This window comes from Hibiscus syriacus, unplaced genomic scaffold (genome assembly GCF_006381635.1).
Source record: "Hibiscus syriacus cultivar Baekdansim isolate YM2019G1 unplaced genomic scaffold, ASM638163v2 tig00111238_pilon, whole genome shotgun sequence".
Taxonomy (NCBI): Eukaryota; Viridiplantae; Streptophyta; class Magnoliopsida; order Malvales; family Malvaceae; genus Hibiscus; species Hibiscus syriacus.
Genome location: NW_024063030.1, coordinates 2,166,651 through 2,193,763, shown reverse-complemented (window position 1 = coordinate 2,193,763; position 27,113 = coordinate 2,166,651). Strand labels below are relative to the sequence as shown.

General features: G+C 35.5%; 2 protein-coding genes and 3 pseudogenes across 4 annotated transcripts; 4 read left to right on the top strand and 1 right to left on the bottom strand.

Annotated features, from left to right (window-relative positions):
• Positions 1-640: 640 nt before the first annotated feature.
• On the top strand, positions 641-4,182 carry LOC120157040 (replication protein A 32 kDa subunit B-like). 3 transcript variants are annotated; one of them, XM_039168306.1, is made up of 11 exons: positions 641-831; positions 1,198-1,302; positions 1,385-1,482; positions 1,599-1,640; positions 1,752-1,829; positions 2,214-2,292; positions 2,406-2,534; positions 2,623-2,693; positions 3,778-3,846; positions 3,940-4,036; positions 4,139-4,182. In XM_039168306.1, exons 1-10 carry the CDS (start codon positions 724-726, stop codon positions 4,016-4,018), a joined length of 858 nt encoding a protein of 285 aa, XP_039024237.1. In that variant the 5' UTR covers positions 641-723; the 3' UTR covers positions 4,019-4,036; positions 4,139-4,182. The 3 variants fall into 3 exon arrangements, with proteins under 3 accessions (XP_039024237.1, XP_039024236.1, XP_039024235.1); XM_039168305.1 differs by having other exon boundaries at positions 3,940-4,019; positions 4,142-4,180; XM_039168304.1 differs by lacking the exon at positions 4,139-4,182 and having other exon boundaries at positions 3,940-4,130.
• A 3,169-nt stretch (positions 4,183-7,351) lies between these two features.
• LOC120157251 lies at positions 7,352-8,290 on the top strand. Its single transcript, XM_039168449.1, has 3 exons — positions 7,352-7,616; positions 7,944-8,190; positions 8,258-8,290. The coding sequence occupies exons 1-2, from the start codon at positions 7,352-7,354 to the stop codon at positions 8,156-8,158; spliced, it is 480 nt and encodes a 159-aa protein (XP_039024380.1). The 3' UTR covers positions 8,159-8,190; positions 8,258-8,290.
• Positions 8,291-8,927: 637 nt separating this feature from the next.
• On the bottom strand, positions 8,928-14,292 carry LOC120157037 (annotated as a pseudogene).
• A 2,903-nt stretch (positions 14,293-17,195) lies between these two features.
• LOC120157036 lies at positions 17,196-20,977 on the top strand (annotated as a pseudogene).
• Positions 20,978-23,636: 2,659 nt separating this feature from the next.
• Positions 23,637-25,758, top strand: LOC120156947 (annotated as a pseudogene).
• The last annotated feature ends 1,355 nt before the right edge of the window (positions 25,759-27,113 follow it).

Genomic DNA, 27,113 nt, shown 5'->3' with positions numbered 1-27,113 from the left:
ATGATCGATAAAATAATAAAAAAATATCATATTCTAAAAAAACGTATTATAAAAACAACGAAATATGTGTCATAATATAAAATTATTAAAAATTAGAATATAAAAAATTATAAAGAAGAAGATCGACACCGACGACCAACCTAAGACTAGTGTTGTACCTATCAGCAAATATAAAAATCCTAAGGCTGGTATTGTCCCCATCATCAAATATAAAAAGGGTTTGGAGAGAATTTATGTTTAGGATTATTGGATGTGTTTAGTTTATGCATGACGAGAAGTAGCATTGAAATGATCTTAGTTCTTGAATGTTCATATAATAAATTGACAGAATAAAAATAAAAATAATAATAACATTAAGTATAAATTCCATTGAATTTTCCTTAATTGAACAATTCAAAATTCAGGTATTTCAACTACATTAAAATGGAAATGTATTCAAAGATTTATTTTAAATTAATACTTAAAATTAATATGAATAAAAAATTAGAAATAAATTTAAAACGATTATTAAAATTTAAATTAATCGGTTAAAATTATTTTTTGTGTTATTTTGTACGAAAACGAGTCGGTTCCTCTTTCTCTTGTAAGCTAATTTTTCAAAATATACTTTCAAATATATAAAAACCTAAAGTTGAGAGGGAAAGTAGGACACAGCGAACCCCAAAAGTGTGTTAAGATAGAAGAAAAAAATCACCAAAAATCTGATATACTTTAGAAGAAGCCATGATGCAGGCAAACGAGTTTGGTGGAAACGCGGTCTTTTACGGTGGCGGTTTTATGCCTTCTCAGGCCACTCAGACCTCCCCTGACCGCCCATTTTCTTCCTCCAAAGTATTGTCTTCTTTACCCTATAGTTTTATCATTTTCTTTTGTATTTCCTTATCTTGCTCGAGATTTTATTGTCTTTTGAGTTAACTGTAGTCCGTATTATTTCTATGTAATTGTTCCTGTGCGTGTTCAGGGAATTGCCTCTTTCTGTTTTGCTCATCTTCTTTCGGTTATTTTTTTGGTTTGACGCTTAAGTAAATGTTTACTTCTAAGTTACATTGCACAATTTTCTCAACACAAACTAAACTGATTATAGGACTTTTCCCTCTTGCTTGAAGTATAAACGTGAAATTTGGTTCTTTGTTCAGTGTAGTTCTCTTGAACTTCAAGGTTTTATTATTATTAACGTATTATTTTTAAAATGTACAGAACAGTGATGCGCGGTGTTTGCTTCCAGTTACAGTAAAGCAGTTGAAGGATCTCTCTAGAGGTGGAGCATCTGATATTTCCATTGAAGGTGTTGATGTTAACAATGTACGCTTTGATCCAATTGTTTTATCTTTTGCATGAACAATTACAATTTTTCAAAATAGGTTTGAAATTTGATTTTTTTTAGATTGTGTTAGTTGGAAAGGTATCCAAAATGGACAATGCTGTTTCAGATTGTACTTTTAGAGTTGATGATGGCACAGGATGGGTTGAATGCACCAAATGGTTAATTTTCTCTCTTTCCTTTCCTTGTTCTGTGTGTTTTTAGACTTAGAATATTGTTGTTTGATAACTTGACTCTATGCTTCTGATTTTTTCTTTTATTTTTTAATATTTTCTAGGGTTCATGAGCATGTAGACTCAGTTGAAGTAGATGCTATCTCGTAAGTTATCATCTCTCATTGCACTTCTAAGTTTCTTCATGAATACTGTAACTTGGAAATACAATTAGGGTTTTTGTATATCATAACATTGAAGTGTCTTGTTCATCTCAGGGTTGGAATGTATGTTCGTGTCTATGGTCAGTTAAAGAGCATTCAAAGTAGAAGGACTGTGCACACCTTTTCAATTCGGTATGAATTCAAAATTTTACTTATATATTCAATTATATTCTAACACGATGTTTCATTTTTAGGGGCTTTATTTATTTATTTATTTGTGCGTTAAACCCATGGAAAAATAGGATAAAACTTCCAGTTAGTTTCTATAGTGCTATTTATACCAAATAAATCAGGGTCACTTTGGAATGACTTACTGGAATTTAGTTTACAGTTCCATATGTCGAAAGGAACGGAACTTCCTATCTGAGTTGTTATTTGATTCTGCTTTTAAAATTTTATCTTCATGTCAAATTTTTGGATGTTGGACGTAAAGTTCTAGCTTTTGTTGTTTTCTTTCTGGCCCTTTACTTTTTCTAGTGTGATTTCAATAGCTTTGAACTTTGCTGTTGTTTTCAGGCCTGTTACTGATTATAATGAAATTACAAACCACTTCATCGAGTGTATATATGTTCATTTGTATAACACCAAGTTGAGGGTAAGAAACTAAGAGTCGATGCTCTAGTATACAAAATGGCTTTCCAGCTTATTTTAATGTAAATGTGTATTTATTGTTGGGAACTATTTGTTTTATCTCAACTTTGTATGTAGGGTTGCATGAACTCTCAGCCTCGGATGAAAAATTTGGTTGGTGGCATGACTGCTCAGCCTCCGGTGGCAAATTCAAATTTTGGTGATCCAGGAAAGGGCTACAGCTACCAAGCTAACCTGACAAACCAGGTGAATGAACTGAATTGCAGAGTGCCTTTCTAAGTTTTTTGATTTACATGATCCTGATCTCATCTTTCTCCCCTCTTTTCCTGGCCATTATAACAATGATGAACAGATCCGTGGTATTAGTTCAATGATCTTACAATACTTGCGTCGACCAGCATGCCTGTGAGTTGTGTATGATATTTTGACGAGCCTGATTGATTTGGTTGAATTTAAATGGTTGCCTTCCTTTTACTAGTTCAAGCTGAATTATAAATCATGTTAAACTGAACTTCTATTCTCCTAGAATTTGCAGATTTGAACGGATTCCTGTTACATGTTTGTTTGTCAAAATGTGATAGTTAAATCAATTATCTTATGTGCAAGTATAACCTACGGCATATCTTGATAGAACAAATGACTCCTAGTCCTATGAGATGATGGTACCCGATAAATTCTTTGAGAAAGTTATGTTCAGGACTTCAGGTCTTTACACTTTTAGTCATGGTTGGTAAGTTGGCGAGTTAACATGTGTAACAAACATTATGCATGTATCTAAAATGCTTTTGATAGGCATGTATCATAGATTTTAGTCTCTGAGGAATTGATGTTAGCTTAAATAGTTTAGCTAAGTCTCACCTACCTCTTGCCTGCCTTCAACAGGATTCAATAAAAAGAGATTGTTCGCTTCCTTACACTTCTTTGTTCTATGCTTTCCAAACATTGCAACCCTTTCTTAGTTCTTCGATTGCATGTATCCGTAACATCAGAAATTTTCTTCTCTGGTCCTGGTAGAGATTCTAACAATTGACAAGCAAATAAAATTGGCAGTGAAGACTAATATAGTACAGTTTCCTGTATTAACTGTGATTAGATTGAAATGAACAACTTATTTATGAAATAAATATATAGTTTTCCATTCAAATGTTACCTGTTTTGATAGTTTTGATAATTGCAACCCATGGCCTTGTTTTGCTTCGGTTTTAATTATAATGTTATGAACAGTAAGAATCCTCACCAATCATGGTGAGATTTTAAAGCATGGAAATTTCAACTTCTCTTTTTTTTTTGCTCAGAAGTTGGATTGTATTTGACTATGTGCACTTTTGGGTGCTTTCATTTTATCAGTATTATTGGGGTAAAGTAGTTCCAAGGAGATATCATCACTCTTTTTTAAAAAAAAAATTATTTTATGTTACTTTGAAATGGTGTCATAAACATTTGGTCTTGCCTATCAGACTAGAATGTTGAGTTTCAGTTATGTTTTCAGTTCATCTGAGATGGGGGTATGCTCTTATGTCGTAGCTCGAGAACTAAATGTTTCGGTGGATAAAATCAGGTACTTCTCTTCCACCGATCTTTGAATTATGCAGACACTAATTTAACTGTAATTGTAAGCAATAAGCAAACTCTGTATTTTGTGGTTTGGCAGGAAAACATTAGACTTTCTTGCATCTGAGGGCCTTGTTTACACAACCACTGACGATTATTACAAATTTACAGATGCCTGAGATATGTCGACGTGATGTACAAACAAAAGATTAATGTCAGTCTTTGGAGCAATACTTATGTTATTTCTTAGTCTTAATGCTCTGCTTTTTGGTTATACAATCTGTCCATGTGGTGTAAGAACAGTAATGTCAGTCTTTAGAGCAATACTTACGTTAGTTCTTAGCCTCAATGCTCTGGTTTTGGTTATACTACCTATCTATATCATGAAGTATGTTTATGCGCTGTAAAAATGCAATGCTAGTGTCTGTCTTTAGAGCAAACCATTGTCATGCAGTCACGGGGGTAAACCATTGTCGCGTGTTCCCTGACCATTGCACTAACTAGGGTAAATTAAACCCAATTCTTGAATTTCGATTTTTTGGTTTTTAAATTAAGAGTTTAATGAACAAGAAAACATTAAGCCACATGCGTAGGGGTAGGCTTGCATTATTGGCATCTCTATTTGTAGAATGTTTTCTTGATGGGGAAACATCTATTGCACTTGAAAACCATAAGACGAAGTTTACATGTTATGTTTCACTGAAGATTACCTTTCTATTCTTCAATATCCATCTTTAACCAATTATATATAAAACTTTCATCACTTGCAGTGTTGGGTTTTGGCTTTAGTTGCAGTCGGCAGAAAGGCAGGGAATCTGCCTGTACACCCCACGTGAATGAGTGCATGATACTGTGAATTATTAATATCCTAATGTGCATACCAATCCATAATATCTTAAATTTGGGTATATATAAAAATATATAAATTCACAATCAGCGCCGTCCCACCAAGCCATGTGCTGCAGAGCAGAAACACATATCAACATTCAGTTTGTTGCTAAATACCGAGTCTGTCTATTGAATTTTATTTCTTTATATTTTTTGGCATCGAGTTTATTACTTTCTGGCATTCATCACTTTCATAAGCATGATTTATATAATCAATAAAATAATCTTACATTTATTTATGGTAATAATTAATATATTAAAAAATGATGAACGACAAAATCTTAACCCTGGGTAGTAATCTAATTTAACATTATAGTAAATAACATCCACTTTAATCTCTTTAAAAATGTAATTTTCAACATGGGATCCGTGAAAGTGTGCTCACAGACATCAACGATGTGAAGTTATGATTTCTTTGGTAATCAACCAAACTATTTTGCTTGACACCCATTGTTAATGGAACAGTGCTTTCCTCTCGAAACATGTTTTAGCAACGACAGTTCCATTTGGATCACATCAAAGATGTTAGGGTGACCTAAACTATTATTCATTTTAAAATTATAATCAACATTACATTTTAGTTTCATTTTAATCATACGTCGTTAAAAAAATTAGCATAACTACTGATGTGGTATTTAAAAAAAAATAAATGAGGATGTGCTATTATCTTTTTGTGACACATCAGTATCATTGTTAATTTTTAAATGTAGTTGACTAAAATAAAATCAAAATGTAATGTTAAATATGATTTTTAAACAAAATAATAATAATCGTGTGATCAAAACGGAACAAAAGTGATAGTCGGTGATTTACCCAAGGTGTTTTTGTGTAAATTGAGTTGCGGTTGCATGGGTCTGTATGTAATGCAGGTGGGATACAATCAAATCATTGATGTTGTTTTTGAGTTTAATACAATCCAGCTTTGTTTTGTTCCTCCTTTTTTCCTCCTAAATTAACTCAATGCATGCTGGGTTGATCTTATCTAACCTTTGCACCCCCAACACCTCATACTTCTGAATTTATCATTTATTTATAATTATATGTTATGAGCCGTCCACTTTTATTAATTAAACATCCGATCAACGAGGATTAATATTTACTCACTTCATGCATGCCTAGGCTGAAGTATAAGTCATGTGCTCTGCAAAGTTACTCCCATTTTATTTTGCTTTAATCTGAGCAAAGCAAAGCATAGCTCACTCTGGTAAGTTAAATATGGGGTAAACTACACATTTAGTATCCCAACTACTATTTTTGTTTCGTTTTGATCATCTAACTATTTCCCCCAAAATTATACCAATTGGGGACTCGACGTTAAAAAATTAACGATTGTAAATTGAAATGAAACCTAAACTAAACATTAGATATAATTTTGAAAAATACAATAGTTTGATGACCAAAACAGAATAAAAACAATAATTAAGACAATGACATGTTTATCCTGAATTATATATATTTTTATTAAAAAATTCACCACGTTAATCGAGTAAATGAAAGTGATGGTTCATAATTGTTCTGAAAAAAAAACCCAATGATTTTAAATCTCATCATTCTCGACATCATTCAAAATAGGGCCTCGAAGTTAATAAGATTATAACTCTGACATATAATAAATTTTTAAATAATCTAAAGTTATTATAATATAGTATATTCATAATATTTCTTAGTTATTGATAACAGACATACACTATATGCAGATAAAAAATCACTCTTCCGTACATCATCAAATTTTTAAATCAATTAATATGCATTATTTTATTTTAATTATTGCTTATCTCCTTTAAAAATAATATTAAATATCTAATAAAAAGATTTTATAGTTCTCATAATATATACGATTTAATAAAATTAATGTTTATTTAAAATGTTAAGAGCGCAAGATTATTAACCTTGTGGTCGTGGGATCGAATCCCACGGTGGGTAATTCATAATTACCGGAGGTCTTCCACGGAAGTTGCTCTAACCTAGCGTTGAGGGACAGCCTACTAACATACCTCCACTTACCCCGTATGAGAATTGGGTCAGCTACTTTTTTTTATTTAAAATGTAAAATAAACAACCGGGATGTTCATAATTAAAAGAATAAATAAAGGAGTAGAAATGGAAAGAATAGTTGAGTTAGGTTATGAGGTGGCAGTTGTCTGTTAAAGATTAAATAAAAAAAATGTTAGGTAACGGTCACATTGAAAGAAGTGAGGGAAGCATGGCCACGTAGGCAATTCTTTGTTAGTCCCAACACTCCATGAATTTTCATGACAAAATTATAACCAGTAAATTACCACAAGCATCCTAAGCTAAAAGCACACGTAAATTACAGAATACTAATGGAAAAATTCCTCTTCCAATGCAAGGTTTTGCATTCTTTATTTTATCATATTTATTTATAGTGGTGGTAATAAGAATAAACATTGAAGCTAGAGTAGGCTGAAGATCATTCGACAAGTACCAATTGGAAAAAATGAACTTATTGCTAACATGAAGAACTATATCTAGACACACACACACTACTCTTAACGTTGAATATTGATTCTGTTTTCTCTATTGACTTTCAAGTTGTGACGCCAGACATGTTTTGATTATGAGAACGTGAATGTGTGTATTTTCTTGCTCCAATTTCAGCATACATGGAAATCATTTTGTTGCATAGTGCAGAACTGTTTTGTAGCATGATTCTTTATTTGTTATTGCAGGCCAAGGGTGGGGATCTTGGTTTTCTTCGAGTAAATCCATCTTTTGTTGAAGAGATCAGTATAGATGGTAAAACACCTGAGGTGTTGCTTGCATATATGAATGGTGATCATGAATATGTTATTTTTGATCCATACTGCAAAGATGCTCGTGAGGTTAGCATGAGCCAACAGGCGAGCCTTTCTGCCCATGAACTCAAAGGTCAGGCTTCTTTTCAATAATCATATTATCCAAGTTCATGACATTAGCTAGTGCGCTATCATCACTATTAATGGGAATCCTAACTACACACGTGATTCTTTCTTTTATGAAATACCTACATACATGCGATTCTTTCTTTTATGCAATGGTAGATTTGCTATCCATGTAGCTAGGGTCCCATGTAGGAAGGCTCTTCTTTTTCCCAAAATGCACGCTCACAAACACAAGAAAAATTCAGTCTATCATGATAAGTTTACTGAAACAATGTTCTCCGTGGATTGATTTTACCGTCTTCTTTTCTCTCTCTCTCTCTCTCTCTCTCTCCAGGACAAGGCGGACTGTACGGGTATGCAACCATCTATGGAGAGTTGCCGGAGTTTGACGAGAAGAGGCCCAAGACTCCCTGGGTTCCATCATTTCCATCTGAGAGACCCTGGGAAACCATATTCAGTGGATCATCTCATAATCTTCCACCCCTCACCAAACTGTGCTCATCTTTCCTCGAGTCTTTATTGGAAAAGAGAACAGTTGCTGTCGAGTGACTGTATAGGGCCATTTAGTAACATATTTGTATACCACCATTTCCCGATGACGATAAATGTAAGCAGTCGCGTCAAGAGAACTGGGACATTATTCCCCCCCCCCCTGAAACATCACTAATGGAGGAAGCTATAGTCTAGTTGATAAAAGTATAAACGCCAAATATCTAAACCGTAGCTTGAGATCAGTACCAGCTGCAAGGACGGCCGATAATTTCGTATGTTGATTAGGGATTCGTGTCTTCATTTATACATGCATACAATTTTATCAAGTGACTGCATTTTAGAAAAGCGAGACAATTTGTTTCTTTTTCTTGTGTTAATAGACACCTCAGTTAGATTTCTGTTTCTTCAGAAGTTGAGTTTGAACCTTGAAATGATACACATTACCCATCCGAAATTATAAAGGAAAAAGCAAGATCCCTCTAATGCATTTTTTTTTATTAATTACATAATACATCAACTAAACGGATGGGACACAACAGCTTATATATGATAAATTACCTACGTGTCTGTCTGTTTGTTACTCTACTAATATACTATCCCTATGAAACAAGAATAATCCATGGTGAGCATTGTCAGGCAGTTCACACAAACCTTCAGAAAAACAAACAAAGAACAACTTCCCAAGATACTCATTTCAAGGTTTTTATCCCGAGCCACAACCACCTGGTTCACGAAATTGCATCACAGGGCAATCACCTAATACAAAAGTTCTCTGGCATCACCTGACCCTGTTCCTCAAGTCTTTTCTTACGCTACTTTCTTTTCACTTATTTTCTTCCCCCATGGATTTTCACCAATCAAGTAGTAAGAATTCTATCTCAATCGTGGGGTGGAGGATTCTCATTTTGAATGGATATCATATTTTTTCTATTTTCTTTTTCATGCACATGCTATTTTAGCCACGACAGAGATCAGATAACTGAACTTCCCAGTGATAGCTCATGGAGCTCGGTTAGCATCCACTCCTCGCCCGTTTGACCACCGAGTACAATAGTCCTTGTCCCACCAACAACGCAAGTACTATGGCCCCAAGCAAACCTTGGGGGCCTCCCTGGCACATTCAGTACCCTCCACGTAGGTTTTTCATCAGTTGGATCCAGGAGATAAAGTTGGGAAGCAGAGTGGAGACCAGCAACCGACCCACCGAAGATGAGAATTCTTCCACCAGGAAGGCTCACAGCGACATGATCAAGTCTTGGAGGTGGAGCTATGCCACCTGGATTTCCAGCACCAGGCATTCCGCTCCCTGTTACACATCTCCAGCATGGCTCCTCCTCGCTTAAATCCATTGTGAATACATCACTAGAACGAAACCGGAGTGGACCACTCTTGGCAAGACCACCGAACATCAATATTTTCCGACCACCATAAACAGACAGTGTGTGACCCAAACGAGAAGGCGGGGTCCATGCTACAGGTATCTCTCTCCACACAGGTTTCTCCATTGAAATATCAAGCAGGAAAGTATCACTAAGAAGTACTCCAGAATCTGCACAACCACCGGAAACAATCAGCTTGGTCCCATCAAGAGTGCAGGAGCTGTGCCATGATCTAGGAAGTGGAGGAGCCAATCCTGAGATCTCTCGCCAGCTTGGAGGCTTTGCATCCAAATCTAGCACAAAGACATCATTAAGCAGGCCCTGCCTTCCACAGCCTCCAAATACCACCAGATTAGATCCATTTACACAAGATAGTGTATGTCCCCAACGACCAGGCGGAGGAGAACTCACCTGGACATGTTGCCACTCAGGTTTGCTGGAATTTAGATCCAATACAAAGGTGTCATTCATTGGTTGCATGTTTACACCTTCACCACCAAAAAGCACAACTCGATTACCAACAGCACAAGCACTAAAGTTGCACCGTGAAGGTTCGACAGCACCTCCAACAGTAAGTTTCCTCCATGCAACTGCTTCAAGAGTGGTCAATTCTCTTGCCAGCCTTACCCATCCAAGTCTCTTTGCACCAGGAACCGTCTCTAAACACGTGTAGTCTCACAACCCATGCATTTTGACAGACCATCCTCCAAAGATCCTCATTTTTTGTCAGCTCATAAAGTCGCCTACAGACAGAACCAATGGATGCAATATCTCTTGGTGCCAGATGTGAAAGTATCTTGAGAGACAGTACCTCATCACTCAATTGCAATATTCCACAAAGCCCACGAGAGACATTTCGGTCCCCAACTACAACAGGACAAAAAGCAGAAATTCCAGTACGAGGACGATCAGATGACTTCAAAGACTCCTTTATTGAAGAACCTGACACTGGACCGAGATCGATGTTTGCCTCTGTGAAGAACTGGATTCCAATAACATGAGTGATTGTCTCATCATCTCCATATATAGGTGTAAGACGCAGTCTGTTCATCAAAGGAGATCCATCCTTTCTAAAATTCAACAAATCGCCTTGGAATTCAATTCCCTCCTCGAGGCATCTTCGTATTTCAGAAACAACTGTAGAATCCACCGACGGGTGTCGTCTTTTTGCGAATGGTCCTCTACATTGCAAGAATCGACTGAAAAAAATTACACCAAAAATATCAGAGCAAAGCAGAACTTACAACAATCAATAACGAATCACAAGACTAGTAATAATTATAATTTCTCTTCCCAGAAGAAAACTTATGGGCGGCAAGGTCCATAACTTAAAAAAATATAAACGATAAACAAAAAATTACAAGGTGCATAACTTAAATAAATAGAAACGATAAACTAAAATGACGCTCCATCAATGGGAACAAAGAACACAAATATACATTTAAAAAAATTCTAAATCAAAGTATAAAATCACAAAATAATATACATTTAAAAAGAAAGAACACAAATATACATTAATAAGTATAAAATCACCAACACAATCAGTCTTCACAATCATCATGGGAAGTAGAAATTAGCCAGAAGTTCAATATTGTATCAAGTTCACCCAATTTCAGGGTAGAACCAAAATATTTAATATACTTAAACACAGCAGTGGCTAGGACATGCTAAAACAAAATAATGTTGTTGAACACTTCAACAAGGATAAAAGAGGGAAACTACTAGCCAGGAGATGCCCAGCATCTCTAGATCACATGGCCAACAATCAGAGTAGTTTCTTAGTGCATCACAAACTTGAGCAACTAATAATTCATCTATGCATAAATGATCCAAAACCATTCAAAAGAACAATAGATGATAAAACAAAAAATTAGTTAAAAGCAAGAAAATCCTCCTCAGGCAAAACCAAAGTGACAAAGACTTCTTATTGAGATAATTAGTGGTTCAGAAATTGGAAGAAGCTTGCAAATATTGAACATTAGAAATCACAGATAATGCATAAGATCATCAGTCATTTGCTTCAACCTAAAAATGTAAACAAACAGTGAAATAATTATTTTTACAGCCCTAATATAGAAAGAAATTAATAATTCATTCCATCCAACCACATAAAAATGACTATTATTCTTCCAATTTCACCAAACTATCAAAATAAACAGACTGCAACATATACAACAAAACCTCTGCAATACTTTTATCGATCATGGATCATTTGAATTCTTCTAAGTATTTTTTTCAGCTTATTCAGAGGTGTTCTCAAATGAGTTAAATCTATTATTGTCCATAATTTGTTAAAAGTCTTAATATGCTTTCATATTTAGTTTACCGTCTTGCAGCATCAAAGCTTGCAAGTAAAAGAACTGAAAATGAAAAATAAAACGAAAAAGAACTGCATGTACATGACAAATACACATACAAATTCACACTGTATCTAAACTTGGAAGGATTGAGGTGATGGATTTCAAGCACTTCTGTATGTACAGAGGGTTCTGAATGCTTATATTGTACTAGTTCCCTTTTCTCTCTTCCTACTTGTCAACCTTCTTTTATTTATTATCATGCTTGTAACACAACATAGTTTCGCACAATTTTCCTCATTAAATTATGATCTGCCTGTTTCTAGGTTTCCTTAAATGAAATCCTATACCATCACACCAGAAAATCTTAAAAATCAATAAAAGAATCCATCCCATCTTGCCCCACCGCCCTGCCAGTGACAAGTTTGATAGAAAGATTTTGTTTTTGATAAGAAAAAAAGTACACAAATTTGAAGCCTTCAAATATAAACTCCAAATTACTTCTCTCTATAGTCCAAAAGCAAAAGCCAAAAGTTTCTCAAATCTAGTTCACTGAAAATGTTCTGAAGGAAATCTAACCTATACTGACAATTGAAAGATTGAACAACTTGTGAGAAAGTGTTTTCCAAAGCAACAATATTCCAGAAGCAAGGACGAAATTGAGTCTCGTCTGAAACTACCAACATATTTTCATCATACAGAAAATCCGGACAAACTTAATTTCCTCAGATGTAATGCATCAACTCTATATGTTAAGTTATAGAAATCAGTTAGAATGATGTAGCTCTATCCCACCAACATATTTTGCCCATGTCTCCCTTCAGAAAAGCTTTGATATTTAAATCCTACAGATGTTGAAATGAAAAAATAGAGCATTAATGATATTACTACAAGTTTCCAAACATCTTATCTAAATTTCTAGCCAGGATAGTCCAACAAAGTGTGCTGAAGTAAAATTCAAAAGGAATACTAAGATTGCTAATTCTTTTGTGATTTTAAAGGGCACTCATGAAAGAGAGGGAGATATCATCTCCTTTGCCAGATAAAAAAAGAGTATAGCATGGAAACATTTGTTTGTGTCGTCACTGTACTAAATGCATATCATTTCTGAATCCAATGGAACTCAAAGGTATGGGAAGAATCCCTGTCAAATAAAGCAAATATCTAATCTTTAGTAAATTTTAAATGAAATTTAGTTCACTGATATCATCAGAAACACTTTAACAATGACATAAAATTTAACTCTTTTTAGGCATGATTCAGTCTCCAACTTAAAATAAGGATTGTTTGAATCAAGGAACTCCATTATTATACCAGAACATGAGGGGATATCTTCTTTAGAAACTGACAAGAAGTATAATATAAATACAAAAGATGCCCTCTAGGGCAGGAGACTTTACTGTCTATATGCAGGATGATTTTTAAGCATAGAAAATCTACAGCAACCAAGCCAAAGTGAGAAAAGAATACAGAAAAATCAACGCACAGAATTCCCAGTTAATACAAGCTCTCAATCCCTTATCTCAATTACTATCATCAATTCAGTGATATGCCATCAAAAAGAAATCACACATTCACACTTCCAAAGGTATAAACTAGTTAAATACCAACAATGAAACATCATGTTGAAGGTTCTCTTTCTCATAATTTTCACCAACACTCCCCTTAGTTACTTTGTAGTTAACGTATAATTAGTAACACATTCCCACTAAGGAAACCAATATCATACCACACTTAATTTTAAGTTGGTTCCACATAGATAATAAGGGGCTATGCACATACTTTATATGTAGGCATGTTACGCTGTGAAGGGAGCATATAAAAAAAACTCTTATTGAAAAATTTCAAAAGGGCACTTCCCAGATCTAAGTTCGTTAAATTGTGAACGAATTTTGGGTTTCTCTGTAGAACAAACAATATGTCAAAATTTAAGTAAACTTTGCATCTTGGAATACTTTGAACAATCTTTAGCCATAAACACAATACCCCCACCCCCACCAAAAAGGCAAATAACCAAAAACGAAAGGGGATTCGTTAATCAATAAATTCTACCGCAGAGACCTAAAACATGTTAATATCGTATCTGCACTCAATTTAAACACTGCCCAAAAAGCAGCACAAAACAAAATTAAAGAGAATTCTGAACATATATAAAAAAAGGAGAAAATATTAAAGGGACTGACCAATTGCGGCCAAGAACTTCCTCGGCGCGATAGCCGGTCACCATCTCAAAGACGGTATTGACATAAATGATGGGATGGTCGGACTCGAGAACATCAGTGACGACAAATCCGCAGGGAGCCGTCTGCAGGGAGTCGGGAATAGGGAAAGGAACAGGGCCGCCATCGTTGAGAAGGAAACCCTCGTCTTCGTCCCCACTTAGATCGGAATTACTATCCCACTCCATAAATTTGAAAAAGAAGGCAATCAAGGTGGGGGTTGTGCTTCTTCAACCCATGGAGAAAGAGGACAGAGGAGGATTGGGGGAGGGGGATGAGTGGTGAACAATGTTTCGGAGAAGGAAGTGGGGAAATAGACACTTGTAAACAATACATGGTCAGTGCCGGTCCAAATATCTGCCCAAGCTTCCCTTTTTGGGCCCTTTGGTTTTTCAATTCCGCTTTTCAACACCTTCTATCGTCTTTGTTCGTACATCATAATTTTATGTTTACATCTCTTCGCTCTTATTCAAAAGTACAATGTTACATGTCATTAATATATATAAAAAACTTGTTTATTTAATAAAAACTTAATGAAAAAATTTTCAAACATTACCTGAAATTAAGTTTAGGTATTTAAAAAATTCTCGCTTAAAATATATGTATGATATTTTCGACGGTATTCTTTTAAGTATTTACACTATGACGATCGTTAATAAAAACTGTTATTTGGTTACATTTTATATATTTTTTAAAAATATATTTAAAAAATTAAAATGTTATCTTAAAAATTATTTTCTAAAAAAAACCCTAAAACCCTAATCATTTACCAACCACGCTAACCCCCGTCCACGTTTAGGAATTGTTTGTTGGGAACGCATGCACCCTCCCCCCCTAGACGTTGGAATTGCTAGGAATCTCCCCACCCATCGTTCATGTGGTATTTTAAATTTAGGGTTAGGGATTTAAAGGTTTAGGTATTTAGGGGTTTAAGATAATGATAAGAGTGACGGTTGATCAGTACGTGGGCGATGATAGAGATGTTGGTTAGAAATGATCGCTACGACTGGAAATGAGATTTGAGATTAAAGATTTGAAGGTTTTTCTTTTATTTTACATAAATTTGAGTATTTTTTAAAAAAATAATAATAATTTTAAGTTTTCTTTAAAATATATAAAAATTCAAAAAATATAAACGTGATACGTATCAAATAACGGTCTTTTTTAACGGCTATTACGACTTAAACTCTTAAAAGAATAACGTTGAAAACATTAGTCACTTAATTTAAATGAAAAATACTTTAGGTACCTAAAATTTACAATGAGTGTAATTTAAACATTTATTTTTACATTAAGTCTTAATAAAATGTTAAAATAGTAAAAAGTGAATGTGAAGAAAAAAATCGTCAATTCTTGAAATCAATCTCAATAAAATTATCGGTAGTAATCAATGATTTTATTTCTTTTTAAGATCAAATTTAAAGAAAATTAAAATAAAAAGATTAAAACGAGAATTCATAAAAAAAATTATAATAAAATAAAAAGAAATTTAAAAAATTAAGATTCACGTGATATTCATTTATGAAAAAAATCCTACTTTAATCATTCATTTTGCTTCAACTTTTTTTTTTATTTTTAATATCAAATTAAAAAAATAAAGTACAAAAACTAAAATATCAATATGGTACAATAAAATGAAAAGTTTATTAAAAGAATCTTAATTTAATGATAGAATTTAACAATTCGTGACAAAAAGAAAAACTAAAAAGTAAGTAATGATAGATTTATTTTATTTATCTTAATTCTAATATAAATATAAAATTTAAATTGTAAATTACTTACTTTTGGATTATCTTAATTTTATGGATTAATGCAAAAATAAGTGTCTAAATTATACCCTAAATTAACTTTAGGTGCCTAAAGATTTTTTCGTTAAAAATAGGTACATAACGTTTTTTCCATTACACTTCTAGGTGCATACATAGTAAATGCCGTTAAAAAACTGTTAAGTGACACATTTCATGTTTATATTTTGACTTAATGTAAAAATAAGTGCTCAAATTATATCAAAAGTTAACTTCATGTTTAAAGAATTTTTCCCTAAGGATATGTGTTTAATGTTTTCGATGTTACACTTTTAGATATCTAGATTGTAACAACCGTTAAATTTGATAATTATTTGACATGTGTCGCGTTTATATATTTTTTAAAAATTAAAATATTATTTAAAAAATATTTTTTTAAAGAAAACAATTCTCCCCTCCTCTGTTGCATTCTAAACTCCCACCACCATCCTTGTAAATCCTAAAGTTAACTTAAGGTGAGAATGATAAATTTGACATTAGGGTTAGAGATTTGGGTATTAGGTTTAGACATTTAAGTTTGAATTTATGGATTTAAGGAGATTGAGACAACAATAAGAATGATGGTATGCAGTAGAGATTCAATGACGGGTGAATGATCGTTTGACGATGGCGAAGGTTTACCGGTGATGGTCGACGAGAATTAATAATGGTGTTAAAATGAGAGATTCTAAGGTGAAATATTTTTTTCTTTTTATAATTTTAGAAAAAAAATTGGTTTTCATGAAAAATTAATAATATTATTAAGTTCTTTTAGAAAATAATTTTTTTTAAAATATAAATATATATCATCTAATGATTTTTTAACGGTTATTCGTGTATATGCACCTAAAAGTATAATATTAAAAATATTAAATATTTATTTTTAATGATGCGTGTTACTAATAGATTTTTTTAACGTTAATGATCAATATTATATGTTTACGCTTATCATCAATTTCTTTATATATATAAATGCATCCGCAGTTTCAAGCAGAAACTTCATTCGCTTTCATCCCCATCTCTCTTTGATATTTTATTGGGTTTTAATGTACTTTGATTTCCATGCCTAATATGGAGCCTCAACCTGATCTCTCCCAACACCAAACATAATAAAGGGGCTCGACTTGAACAACCATCAGCTGAAAGAAACGAGTCGTTTGGGAGCTTGCATGGAACAAGCCTGCTGATTGTTTCAGTGAAAAAACCAAACGTGATTTTGAGAAGGCTTTAGGAAACTTCAAAAAAGAGTGTAAAACAAAGACTTTGCCAAACGAGAAAGAAGATCACATCACAAGGATCAAAAGAAGAGAACTTTATCAGGGTATGGAGTGGCCGCCCATTAAAACTTGGAGTAAGAAAACATCCTAGCAGCAGCAGCAGCATCGATTCGGTAGAATTGAGGACAACCTAAAGAAATGTAAATAACCTTACCGTTAGATCAGTTTGGCAAAAAAGGAGTTGAGTTTGGTTGAAATCAAACGGCAAAGATGTCCAGCACGATTCGGAAAGCGATCGGGGCTATTAAAGACCAAAGGAGCATTGGAATAGCCAAAGTAGAAAGCAACATGGGGCCGGACCTCGAGGTGGCTGTCGTGAAAGCGACGAGCCACGAAGACGATCCCGCTGACGAGAAATACATACGGGAGATATTGAATTTGATCCCGTGCTCACGCGGATAAGTGAACGCGTTTGTGTCTGCGGAGTCAAAACGGCTAGGGAAGACACGCGACTGGATCATGACACTCAAAGCACTGGTGCTTGTTCACAGGCTGATGAATGATGGAGATCCGGTGTTTCAAGAAGAGATCTTGTATGCTACGAGGAAAGGTCCGAGGTTGTTGAATATGTCGGATATTAGAGATGTGGCTCACTCAAGTTCTTGGGATCATTCTGCTTTTGTAAGAACCTATGCTATGTATTTAGATCAAAGGCTTGAATTGATACTTTTCGATAGGAAAACGGCAGCAGTGGCAGTGGTGCTGGGGGAAGTAGTCATGGAAATGGTGATGACAGATACAGTGGAAGAGATAATTTCCAGTCACCACCACCAAGGCAGAATGAGAATGATTATGGGGATTTCAGAGGTGATAATAATGAGTATGGAAATTATGGGATGGCCAGGAGAACGAGGTCTTGTGGTGATATGAGTGAGGCAGTCAGGAGAGATGGGAGAGAGGAGAAGCAAACTGTGACCCCATTGAGGGAAATGAAGCCCGAGAAGATTTTCTGGAAGATGGGTCATTTGCAGAGGTTGTTGTATTAGTTCTTGTCTTGTCGGCCTACATGATTGGCTAAGAATAGTAGGATGATCTTGATTGCTTTGTATCCTGTGGTGAAAGAGAGTTTTCAGTTATATGCGGATATTTGTGAGGTTTTGGCTGTGTTACTCGATAGATTTTTTGATATGGAATACCCTGATTGTGTTAAGGCGTTTGATGCATATGCGAGTGCAGCAAAGCAGATTGATTAGTTGGTTGCATTGTATAATTGGTGCAAGGATATGGGTGTGACTAGATCATCAGAGTATCCTGAGATGCAGAGGATTACGGGTAAGTTGTTGGAGACATTGGAGGAGTTTTTGAGGGATAGAGCTAAGAGGCCAGAGAGTCTAGAGGAGAAGGAGCTTCCTCCTCCACCTAAAGAGGAGGAGCCTGAGCCTGAGCCTGAGCCAGATACGAATGAAATAAAGGCGCTACCTCCACCTGAGAATTACAGTCCACCACCACCTCCAGAGCCGGAGCCTGTCAAACCTCCAGAACCGCTAAGGGATTTAATGGATTAGAGGGATGACGGTGTCACAGCTGATGATCAGGGAAACAAATTGGCTTTGGCTTTGTTTAATGATCCTGCAGTTAATAATGGTAATGGATCATGGGAAGCTTTCCCATTAAATGAGCCGCCTGAAGTGACATCTGCTTGGCAAACCCCAGCCAGGGAAGGCAGATTGGGAATTGGCTTTGGTTGAGTCAGCTAGTAATTTATTGAGGCAAAAGGCGGCTTTAGGTGGTGGGCTTGATCCATTATTGTTGAATGACATTTATGATCAGGGAATGGTAAGGCAGCAGGTCTGCACTGCTCACTTGAGTGGGGGGAGTGCCAGTAGTGTGGCAATGCCAATGCCAGGGAAGACAGGTTTTAGCTCTTCCTTCACCGGATGGGACAGTTCAGAGCATCGATCAAGACCCATTTGCTGCATCATTGAGCATTCCACCTCCTTCGTATGTGCAAATGGCCCACATGGAAAAGAAGCAACATTTCCTTGTCCAGGAACAACCGGTATGGCAGCAATATGAAAAGAATGGAATGCAATGTCAAGCTAGTTTGGTTAAGATTAACCCTAATCCTTAGGCCTGTAAATGAACTGAACGTTCAGCGAATCGTTCATGAACCGTGCGGTGGGAAGTTCGTTTATGTGCGTTTATTTATTAAATGAACGAACATGAACAAGATTTTGTGTTCGTTTAATTAAATGAACGAACCTGAACATAGGTCTCTTTCGTTCATTTATGTTCGTGAACGTTCGGTTATGTTATGTTCGTTTATGTTCGTTCGGTTATGTTCGTTTATGTTCATTCATTTATGTTTAACCCAATCTTCTTAAATCAATATTTTGGTGATCAATTTGTAAGTATCTTAAAAATATTAATTAATTTGATATTCTGATGACCAACTCTATAATTAACCCAATTTTATTTGGAAAACCCAACAATATTAACATAGTTTAGTTCATTTTTGAACGATCCATAAGCTGCATACCCAGCACCGTCAACATCCACTATACCGAAACCCTATGTGACTGCACCACCAGCTGGTTATCTGATGAGCAAAGAGGAGTCCCAGAAACCGGTTGCTTTCGAAACCAAGTCCAAAGGTGATGGATTCTGGAAGGGATGTTAAGTATTAAGTACCGTTTCTTCTACTCAAATAATCTTCTTTTCTTTCATTTATAATGGAGTATTCGAATTTACAAGTAAATAGTTATCAACCAGTAACTCAAGTCAGCTTACTTTGAACTCAAGAACCCAATAATGGTAAGGCCTTATTCCATAGGTTGAGAAGTTCTTTAACGTGTTTCATCAAACAAATTTTGTGCGCCATCCGGATATGGAAGTTTAGCCAACCTACTTCTCTCATTTCCCAATTTTCAACTTCTACATAGCACGAAGCTAAGGACATGTTTATTTGATCCCAAAGGATTAAGGTCGGCAATCACATAAAACACAATCTGTGTTCATCTCGACTGTTGTTAAATGAGATAGGAAGAAAGAAAGTGGAGGAACATTATGCAATCCCACATCAATAGCAAATAAGTAGCTCGGGGTTGGTAACTTATATAAAAGAAGATGGGGGAGAATAGGTTTAAGCATCTTTGCACTTGGGGCAATGTCGAGCTTGAATCGAGCTTAGAATTGAGCTTGAATCGAGCTTGAATCGAGCTTGAATCGAGCTTGAATCGAGTTCAAGTCTCGAGTTTTAATCGAGCTCTTAATTGTTTTTTGAGTTAGAGCCTTTTCGAGTTCGAGTCGAGTTTCAATATTATATTTTGAGTTCGAGTCGAGCTTGATAATTTTAAGCTCGCGAGTTTTCGAGTTGAGCCGAGCTAACTTTGAAAGTTTTCGAGTTCGAGTCGAGCTCAGCAATACTCGAGCTCGACTTGACTCGTTTACACCCTTAGGTAGGGTCTTCAACGTTTATGTTTGTTTATGTTCGTGTTCATTTATGTTCGTGTTCGTTTATGTTTGTGCGCGTTTATGTTCGTTTATTTATTAAATGAACGAATATGAACAAGTTATATTCCTTAATAAACGAACATGAACAAAAAAAAATTTGTTCGTTTATGTTCGTGTTCGTTTATGTTCATTTATTTTTTAAATAAACGAACATGAACATACCTCTGTTCGTATGCGTTCGGTTCGTTTACAGGCCTACAGTAATCCTGGATATTATGGACCTGGACAAATGCCAGCAATGCCTTATGGAATGCCACCCGTTAATGGAATGGGGCCACCACCTGGGTATTACTACACTCCTTACTGATTTTTCCACATAAATGGTTCTTTCCCTACCTTTGTTATTATCTTTTCTTGTTTTTCTTTCCCCTTTTTTGGCTTTTGTTTTGAGAATTTATGATGTTGTTTCTCAAGTTATGCACAAAAGTCAGGAGAGTGGGGAGAGGAGACTTGGGTTCAAATATTAGAATGTTATTTTCATTCATATATTTATTCCTCTCCTAAGACTTTTGAAATAGCTTAATGTTATCCGGGCTTGATTAACCAAAATTATTCTCTCTCCCTCACGGTTCGAATGATGTTGATTTTTAACACCCCATTCTGGTTAGGTCTGCCATTGGTTTCAATTTAGTCGGTGAATTGACAAAAAAAGTTAGGGTTGGGTTTATTGTCAGCTTTTCGGAACACTACTCATATTTGTGGGTTCTACGGTATTGTCAATTTGTAATGCGTCTCAGCTTTGATGTTTCGTTTAATTTCATTTACATGACAAGTTATGATGGTAGAATAAGTATGAGTTAGGCCGAACCTTGACTAATTATACAGCTGACCATATTGGTCTTTTTTAGTTCAATACTTCAACGTCCTAAACATTCCAGTTGTGATGATAATCCGGTAATTGACAGTAGAAGTCGAGCCTTACAAATCGATAATTTCTGTTTAGGAGGCCGGTGAAAACCAATAAAATTGTCCCCGTACCAATTGAGTTGATCACTTGATTCGAAGCGTTTGAAAAAAAAAATATATAATAATTTGAAAATTTTAAGAGACAGACTGCCCCAGCTGCCCCTCTTGTCCATCGACGCTTGATTCAACGTGGATCATTCCCTTGCACTACAAATCAGTTTTGCTTTCTGGCTAAGAAGCAGAGGAAATCTTGGAGAAGGGGAGCACTGGCAGTGAGATCTTGGAGAATGGAAGCCGCATTGACATGTAAGATTCTTTTTCCGAGTTTGAGATTCGTTTGCAATCGCGGGGAATAAAATTCCACGCAGAATCAGAATTTAGGCTCGTGTCCTCCAAGCTGCTCCTTGGGACCAGAGCATGATGATGATAATAGTTTTGGAAAAGAACTCTGCAGTCTTTGTTCGGGACGGCTGGTAGAAAAGGACCAGCCCGGGAACCGAATCCACAGATTCTCTCAAACCCCATTAAAGAGCATGACCCGCATCTTCCACAATCTTTGGAATAGGGCCAGAAAACCATCGTTTTCATGGCATCTTTTAGCGTCGCATGTCTTAATCAAAATCAGCTCGGCATCAACTGTGGTGCAAGCCTTTTGGGGCTAAAGGACAACCTCTAAATGGCAGCCAAGAAATATAGCATCATCTCCAACTGGGTATCCAATTCTTTATAAACTTCAGCCAAATTATTGCCTTAACTCCCCATCTTCTAATCATTTGAATCAGATGGACGAAAAAGAGAAAGAAAGCAATGCAATGCGATGCAATTTTAGCAGCAGAGTTAATTTCCCCGTTGGGTTTCCATTTCGTATAGCCAGGCCTAATCGAGTTCATTTTCAAATTCAAATACGAGATTTGAGAGCTGGGTTCATTAGTACTTTGATAAAAATTAAGATTCGAGTCTTGCCAACAGTTTTTTTCAATATAAAAGTTAATACCACTTTTAATCTTATCTTAGAACAAAATTCATTTGTAAATCAAATAGATAAATGATTTCCCTATACAATATAAATATTTGCTGAGGCATGAAATAAGATAAGTTGTCTAACTTAGAAACCTTTTTAGTGATAGTAATCCATGTAAAGGATCCAAGCAAAAGTGGCAATGGAGTGGATCAAGCCGACAAGTGTTGATGGCAATATCTGCTATTATCAAGTACTAAGCTAAAAATGGAAGGTGTCTTTGCTTCAGCAACAGAGACATTTATCAGCCAATTTTAAAGTAAACAGCAACCTTCTCATCCTTTTTTACAATGTGGGTTCCATTGTTATTACTCTTTGGTTCCTTTACCACTTTGCTCGTAGATTCCTTTCAGCAAACTCTACCTTAAACATATTACCAGGTACTGTATGAACCTCAAAAAGGTTAAACGGTAAGCAATAGCGAAAGAAACTCGTGATCATCCTTTCAGTGCCATGATTTTTGTTAGATTATTACTATTTCAAAAGGATATTTTAATTTTACTCAGATTAGTTGCAGTGTTGTTGTGAGGTCAAAGGTTAGCATGAAACACGAATGTGGGGGCAGGGCAGGCATGTTTGCAGAATAAGTATGGGGGTGAACTGTGAAGGGCTCCAGTCAAGGCCATCATTTTTTTATAGTAAAGGGGGTGAGGATTTTGATGGAGAATTTGCCAGACTGTTTGATAGGGCAAGTGTTTGCAGAGGGAGGATATAGGGTGCAAGAGGTTGGGGTTACATAGATTATCAATTCTTCAACCCCGTTACTACTACCCATTGTATATTTGTATGAATGGTCAGGACAAGAAGATACGGTAGTAAAAAGGCAGCCAAAATAATAAACAATTGGAAAGAAATATTAAAAAAGAAAACGTAGAGAGAGAGAAGCTCTTGCGATGGAGGAAGCAGACATGTGGATGAATGGGGGACACACCAAAACTCATAAATTAAACCCTCTTTGAAATGATTGAGTTTATGACAGAAGATAAAGAAAAAGGAAGCCCTTCCCATTCTCTTTTATTTGAGTATTTATTTATTTCTCTATTGGTAGAGAATAATATTTTTAATTTTAAGGTTGTGAGATTAAATTTTATGAGGATATTTTCATAATTTAAAAGTTTCGTACGAAAATTACTCTTAATTTAGTATTAAGACAACATATTATTTTATCTCATTACATACGGAAACAAGGACATCATTTTCTCTCTTCACTAAATGTTTTTTGTTTGCTACAGTTGTGCATTTTGTATATGGGGGGCCAGTGTATGCAAAAAGGAAAACCAAAAGCATAAGCTTTGAGTAGAGCTACCAACAAGTTTCTGTAGCGCCTGGTGGCCTTGGCAGAGGCAAAGGCTTTTTTTTTTGTTTCTCTTTGAAGAAGCGAAGGGCTTTTTTTTTCTATTATTTCTTTCTTCATCAGTAAAAGGAATCATTGAAGATGCCTAGACCTGGTCCAAGACCTTATGTCTGTGAGAGAAGGGCTTGGCACAGTGATAGACACCAACCCATGAGAGGTTCTCTCATTCAAGAAATTTTCAGGTTTTTCCCCACTCTTGCTTTGTATGTATTTCTACTTGGTAGTCTTGTTTCTCACTAGTTCCTTTTATATGTACTTTAAATGTTTCAGAGTTGTAAATGAGATTCATAGCTCCCTGTTGTTTTCTTAAAAGCAGAAGAAATTTTGTATTCTAAAGTCAATTCCGAGGTAAATTTTTTGCACTTTTTTTGTTGAAATGTTGCACTGTTTATCCTCCTCTGCTCTGCCATGTTAAGTTTTGCTGAAAAGTATACGCCTAGATCATGATATTTTGTGTTGTTGTGCTGATTGAGGAGTTAAAACTTTCACAATTTCTCACCTGCTTTTTGCTTGTATATTTGGGAAGCCAACCGAACATTTTTATGGTATTCTCATCTTCTTTAGTGAAGGGTATGAGATTGGTTATGCCAAGCTCATATTTTCTGCATTCTATTTATTGCATAGGCTGAGTACATGGACATTAAAACCCTCTGGGTTCGAATCAACGATGCCATTAACACGGTCATTAGACGTGACGATACTACTGAAACTGGAGAGTTTCTTCAACCTTGTATTGAAGGTACTCTTTCAATTTTGTGCCTAATTTCCTCTGTTTTGAAATTGAAGTCATATAATGCATATTTTCTATTGGTTCTTTGTTGTTTCTGGCTTTAACTATGAAGACCACTTTCTTCAAAATTTATCCCTTTTTCTGAGATGTGATGTATATATTTTATTGTTGGTTGGCTGCTCTTAATTTGGGCTGCACTGCAAGAAGAACTTTGAGGAGCCAACGCAATTGTAGTCCGAGGTGTTACCTTAACCCAGGTACTCAAGTAGCAGAGAACACTACTCAAGGATATCTCTTGACTAGTTCACACTGCACGGCTAGTTATTCCAGCTTCATGAAACATAAAACCATGAACGTGGCACATATGTGCACGGGAGTTCAGAAACATGTTGTTCAGAACGGTGACCGTGCCACTGACAGGTTTTCTTTTCCATCTAAGAATGGTCATCTTCCTAGTAATGCGGAGAAGCATGCTACAAGTATGTTTCAGTTTATCCTCTTTTCTATGGGATCAACTTTAAAGTTGAAGAACTGCAGCATAGCTATGGAATCTCCCCAAAGTCGATTTCTAACACAGTGGAGCCCGCTGAGATGGGTGCCATTCTTAACATCTTCTCTTCTGATGTGGACTATTCAAATAAAATGAACCAGACAGATGGTAGAAATACTTCTAACAACTCGCATGAAATTTCCTGTGATCTATCCTTGCGGTTGGGCCCTCTTTCAACACCTTGCCTGAATGCTGGAAACAGTCGGCCCAAGGAAATTGAAAAAAGTGGTTCCACCTTTCTAGAGTGGAACAAATTAAGTCATCTGACACCACCAATTAATAAAAGTTTATCATCCTTTCCAAGGAGCAACAGAGATGCCCCCTTGAGCTCATCTTCAAACGAATGGAGCGTTGAAGGTGGACATATGAATGTAAATGCAACAACATTGAGCAAGCGAAAGACAGTTTACGGTCCACCAGTCGATGAGCAATTTTGTTTACCAGCAAAGCTTCCTTGCTGCGATTTAACTGGAAGAATGAAACGTGTAGGATCCTAGACTGTTCCTTAAGACCGTTGGCACTGTCTTGGTGAGTATGTGCTACTGAAGCTCTTTTCCTTGTTTGCCTTCTTTTTGAGTTAAAGTTGTGTTAATGAGCAGTGTTAAAATGTTTGCAACAATTGTTAGAGCTGCTATATGTGAATGAGTTCAGTTAGATGAAGGAATCACAACAAAATGACCAAAGAGACGCTTGAACCGTAATGTAAAAAGAACGTCGTCTTACATGTTACTGCTCGTAGATATATAGCCGCATCATGTTCGCTTCTGATACACCTTTCCATCTGTCTGATCCAATATACATTTGGTAAAAACTCGCCCTTGAAAAACAGTTAACTGGAAAAGAATGAGAACATAAATTTAGCCATAGGCTTTTTGTGTGATTGATTCCGCTTAATAGTGGTTATGACACATCGACTTAAAATTATCATGTTTGATTTTATTTGATTAAGAAGTAGGCTTATAAGTAATAAATGTAAACTAAAGAGAGAAGTGTTTGTTTTCAGAAGAGGACAAGGGTCTCTGTGCAAAGATCTAACCAGTATTATTTTTGGGTCTATATTTTATTATTTTTGTATTAGATTGGGATGATTATAAGGTAGTATTTATTCGAAAGATTCAATCATTTGACAATGAATGCTCAAACACTCTTAGTTGATGTGTTTGAATTTGACTTTGAGAATAACAATTCTCTCTTTAACCATTGAAGTCGTTTGGTTCATGCTGTGATCTATATTCTTAATGCTTGGTCTAATTAAGGAGGGTAGAAATCATTAATAAATGTCTTTAAAAAGTTCAGGGAGATTCAAAGGTTGTTTTGAACCGAACCGATTTGTCGCTTAATCCATGAGAGTCTGCAACCAAGAACCTCAGGCATCAGAGTTTTAATCCACATCTTCCTTGTTTTTTTTCATGAGAGAAATGTTGTACACCCATGCCATCAAAGGAAAAATGCAGTTCAGTTTCCCTGCTCTGCCGAGTTCATGGGATTTCAATAGTTTCCTCGTCAATCACTGATCCACACCGAGAAACGGTGGCGGATACAGGCAATGCTACTCCAGGTTAGACATATGTTCATATTGAAATTTATAATTTTTCCGATTAATTATTTATTTTATCGATAATATATATCTTAAAATTTTATTTGTGTCCACTTCATAAAAAAAATGATATTATTAACATATGTATGTTTACCCTAAAAATATTCTCAGATTCGTCATTGACTACAAAATTAACATATTTTAAAATCATCACAATTTAACGATTGAATCCTCATATCATAACTTAAAATAAAAAAAATAAAAACTAAAAGTAGATCCAATAATCTCATCCTATTAGTTGAAAGTTGAAAGTTTCAAATGGTTTATAGCCTTATGCATTGCTTTCGAGTAAAAACTTTTTTCTTTTCCAAAGGGGTTATCAAAAGTCTTCCTTTCAAACCAAGCAAAAACCTTTTATTAACATTGATCCCCATAGGTATCACCTTTTAATCGTATTTACGTTATACATGTCGTTGTTTTAGATGTATATCAAGTTATGATGCCATGT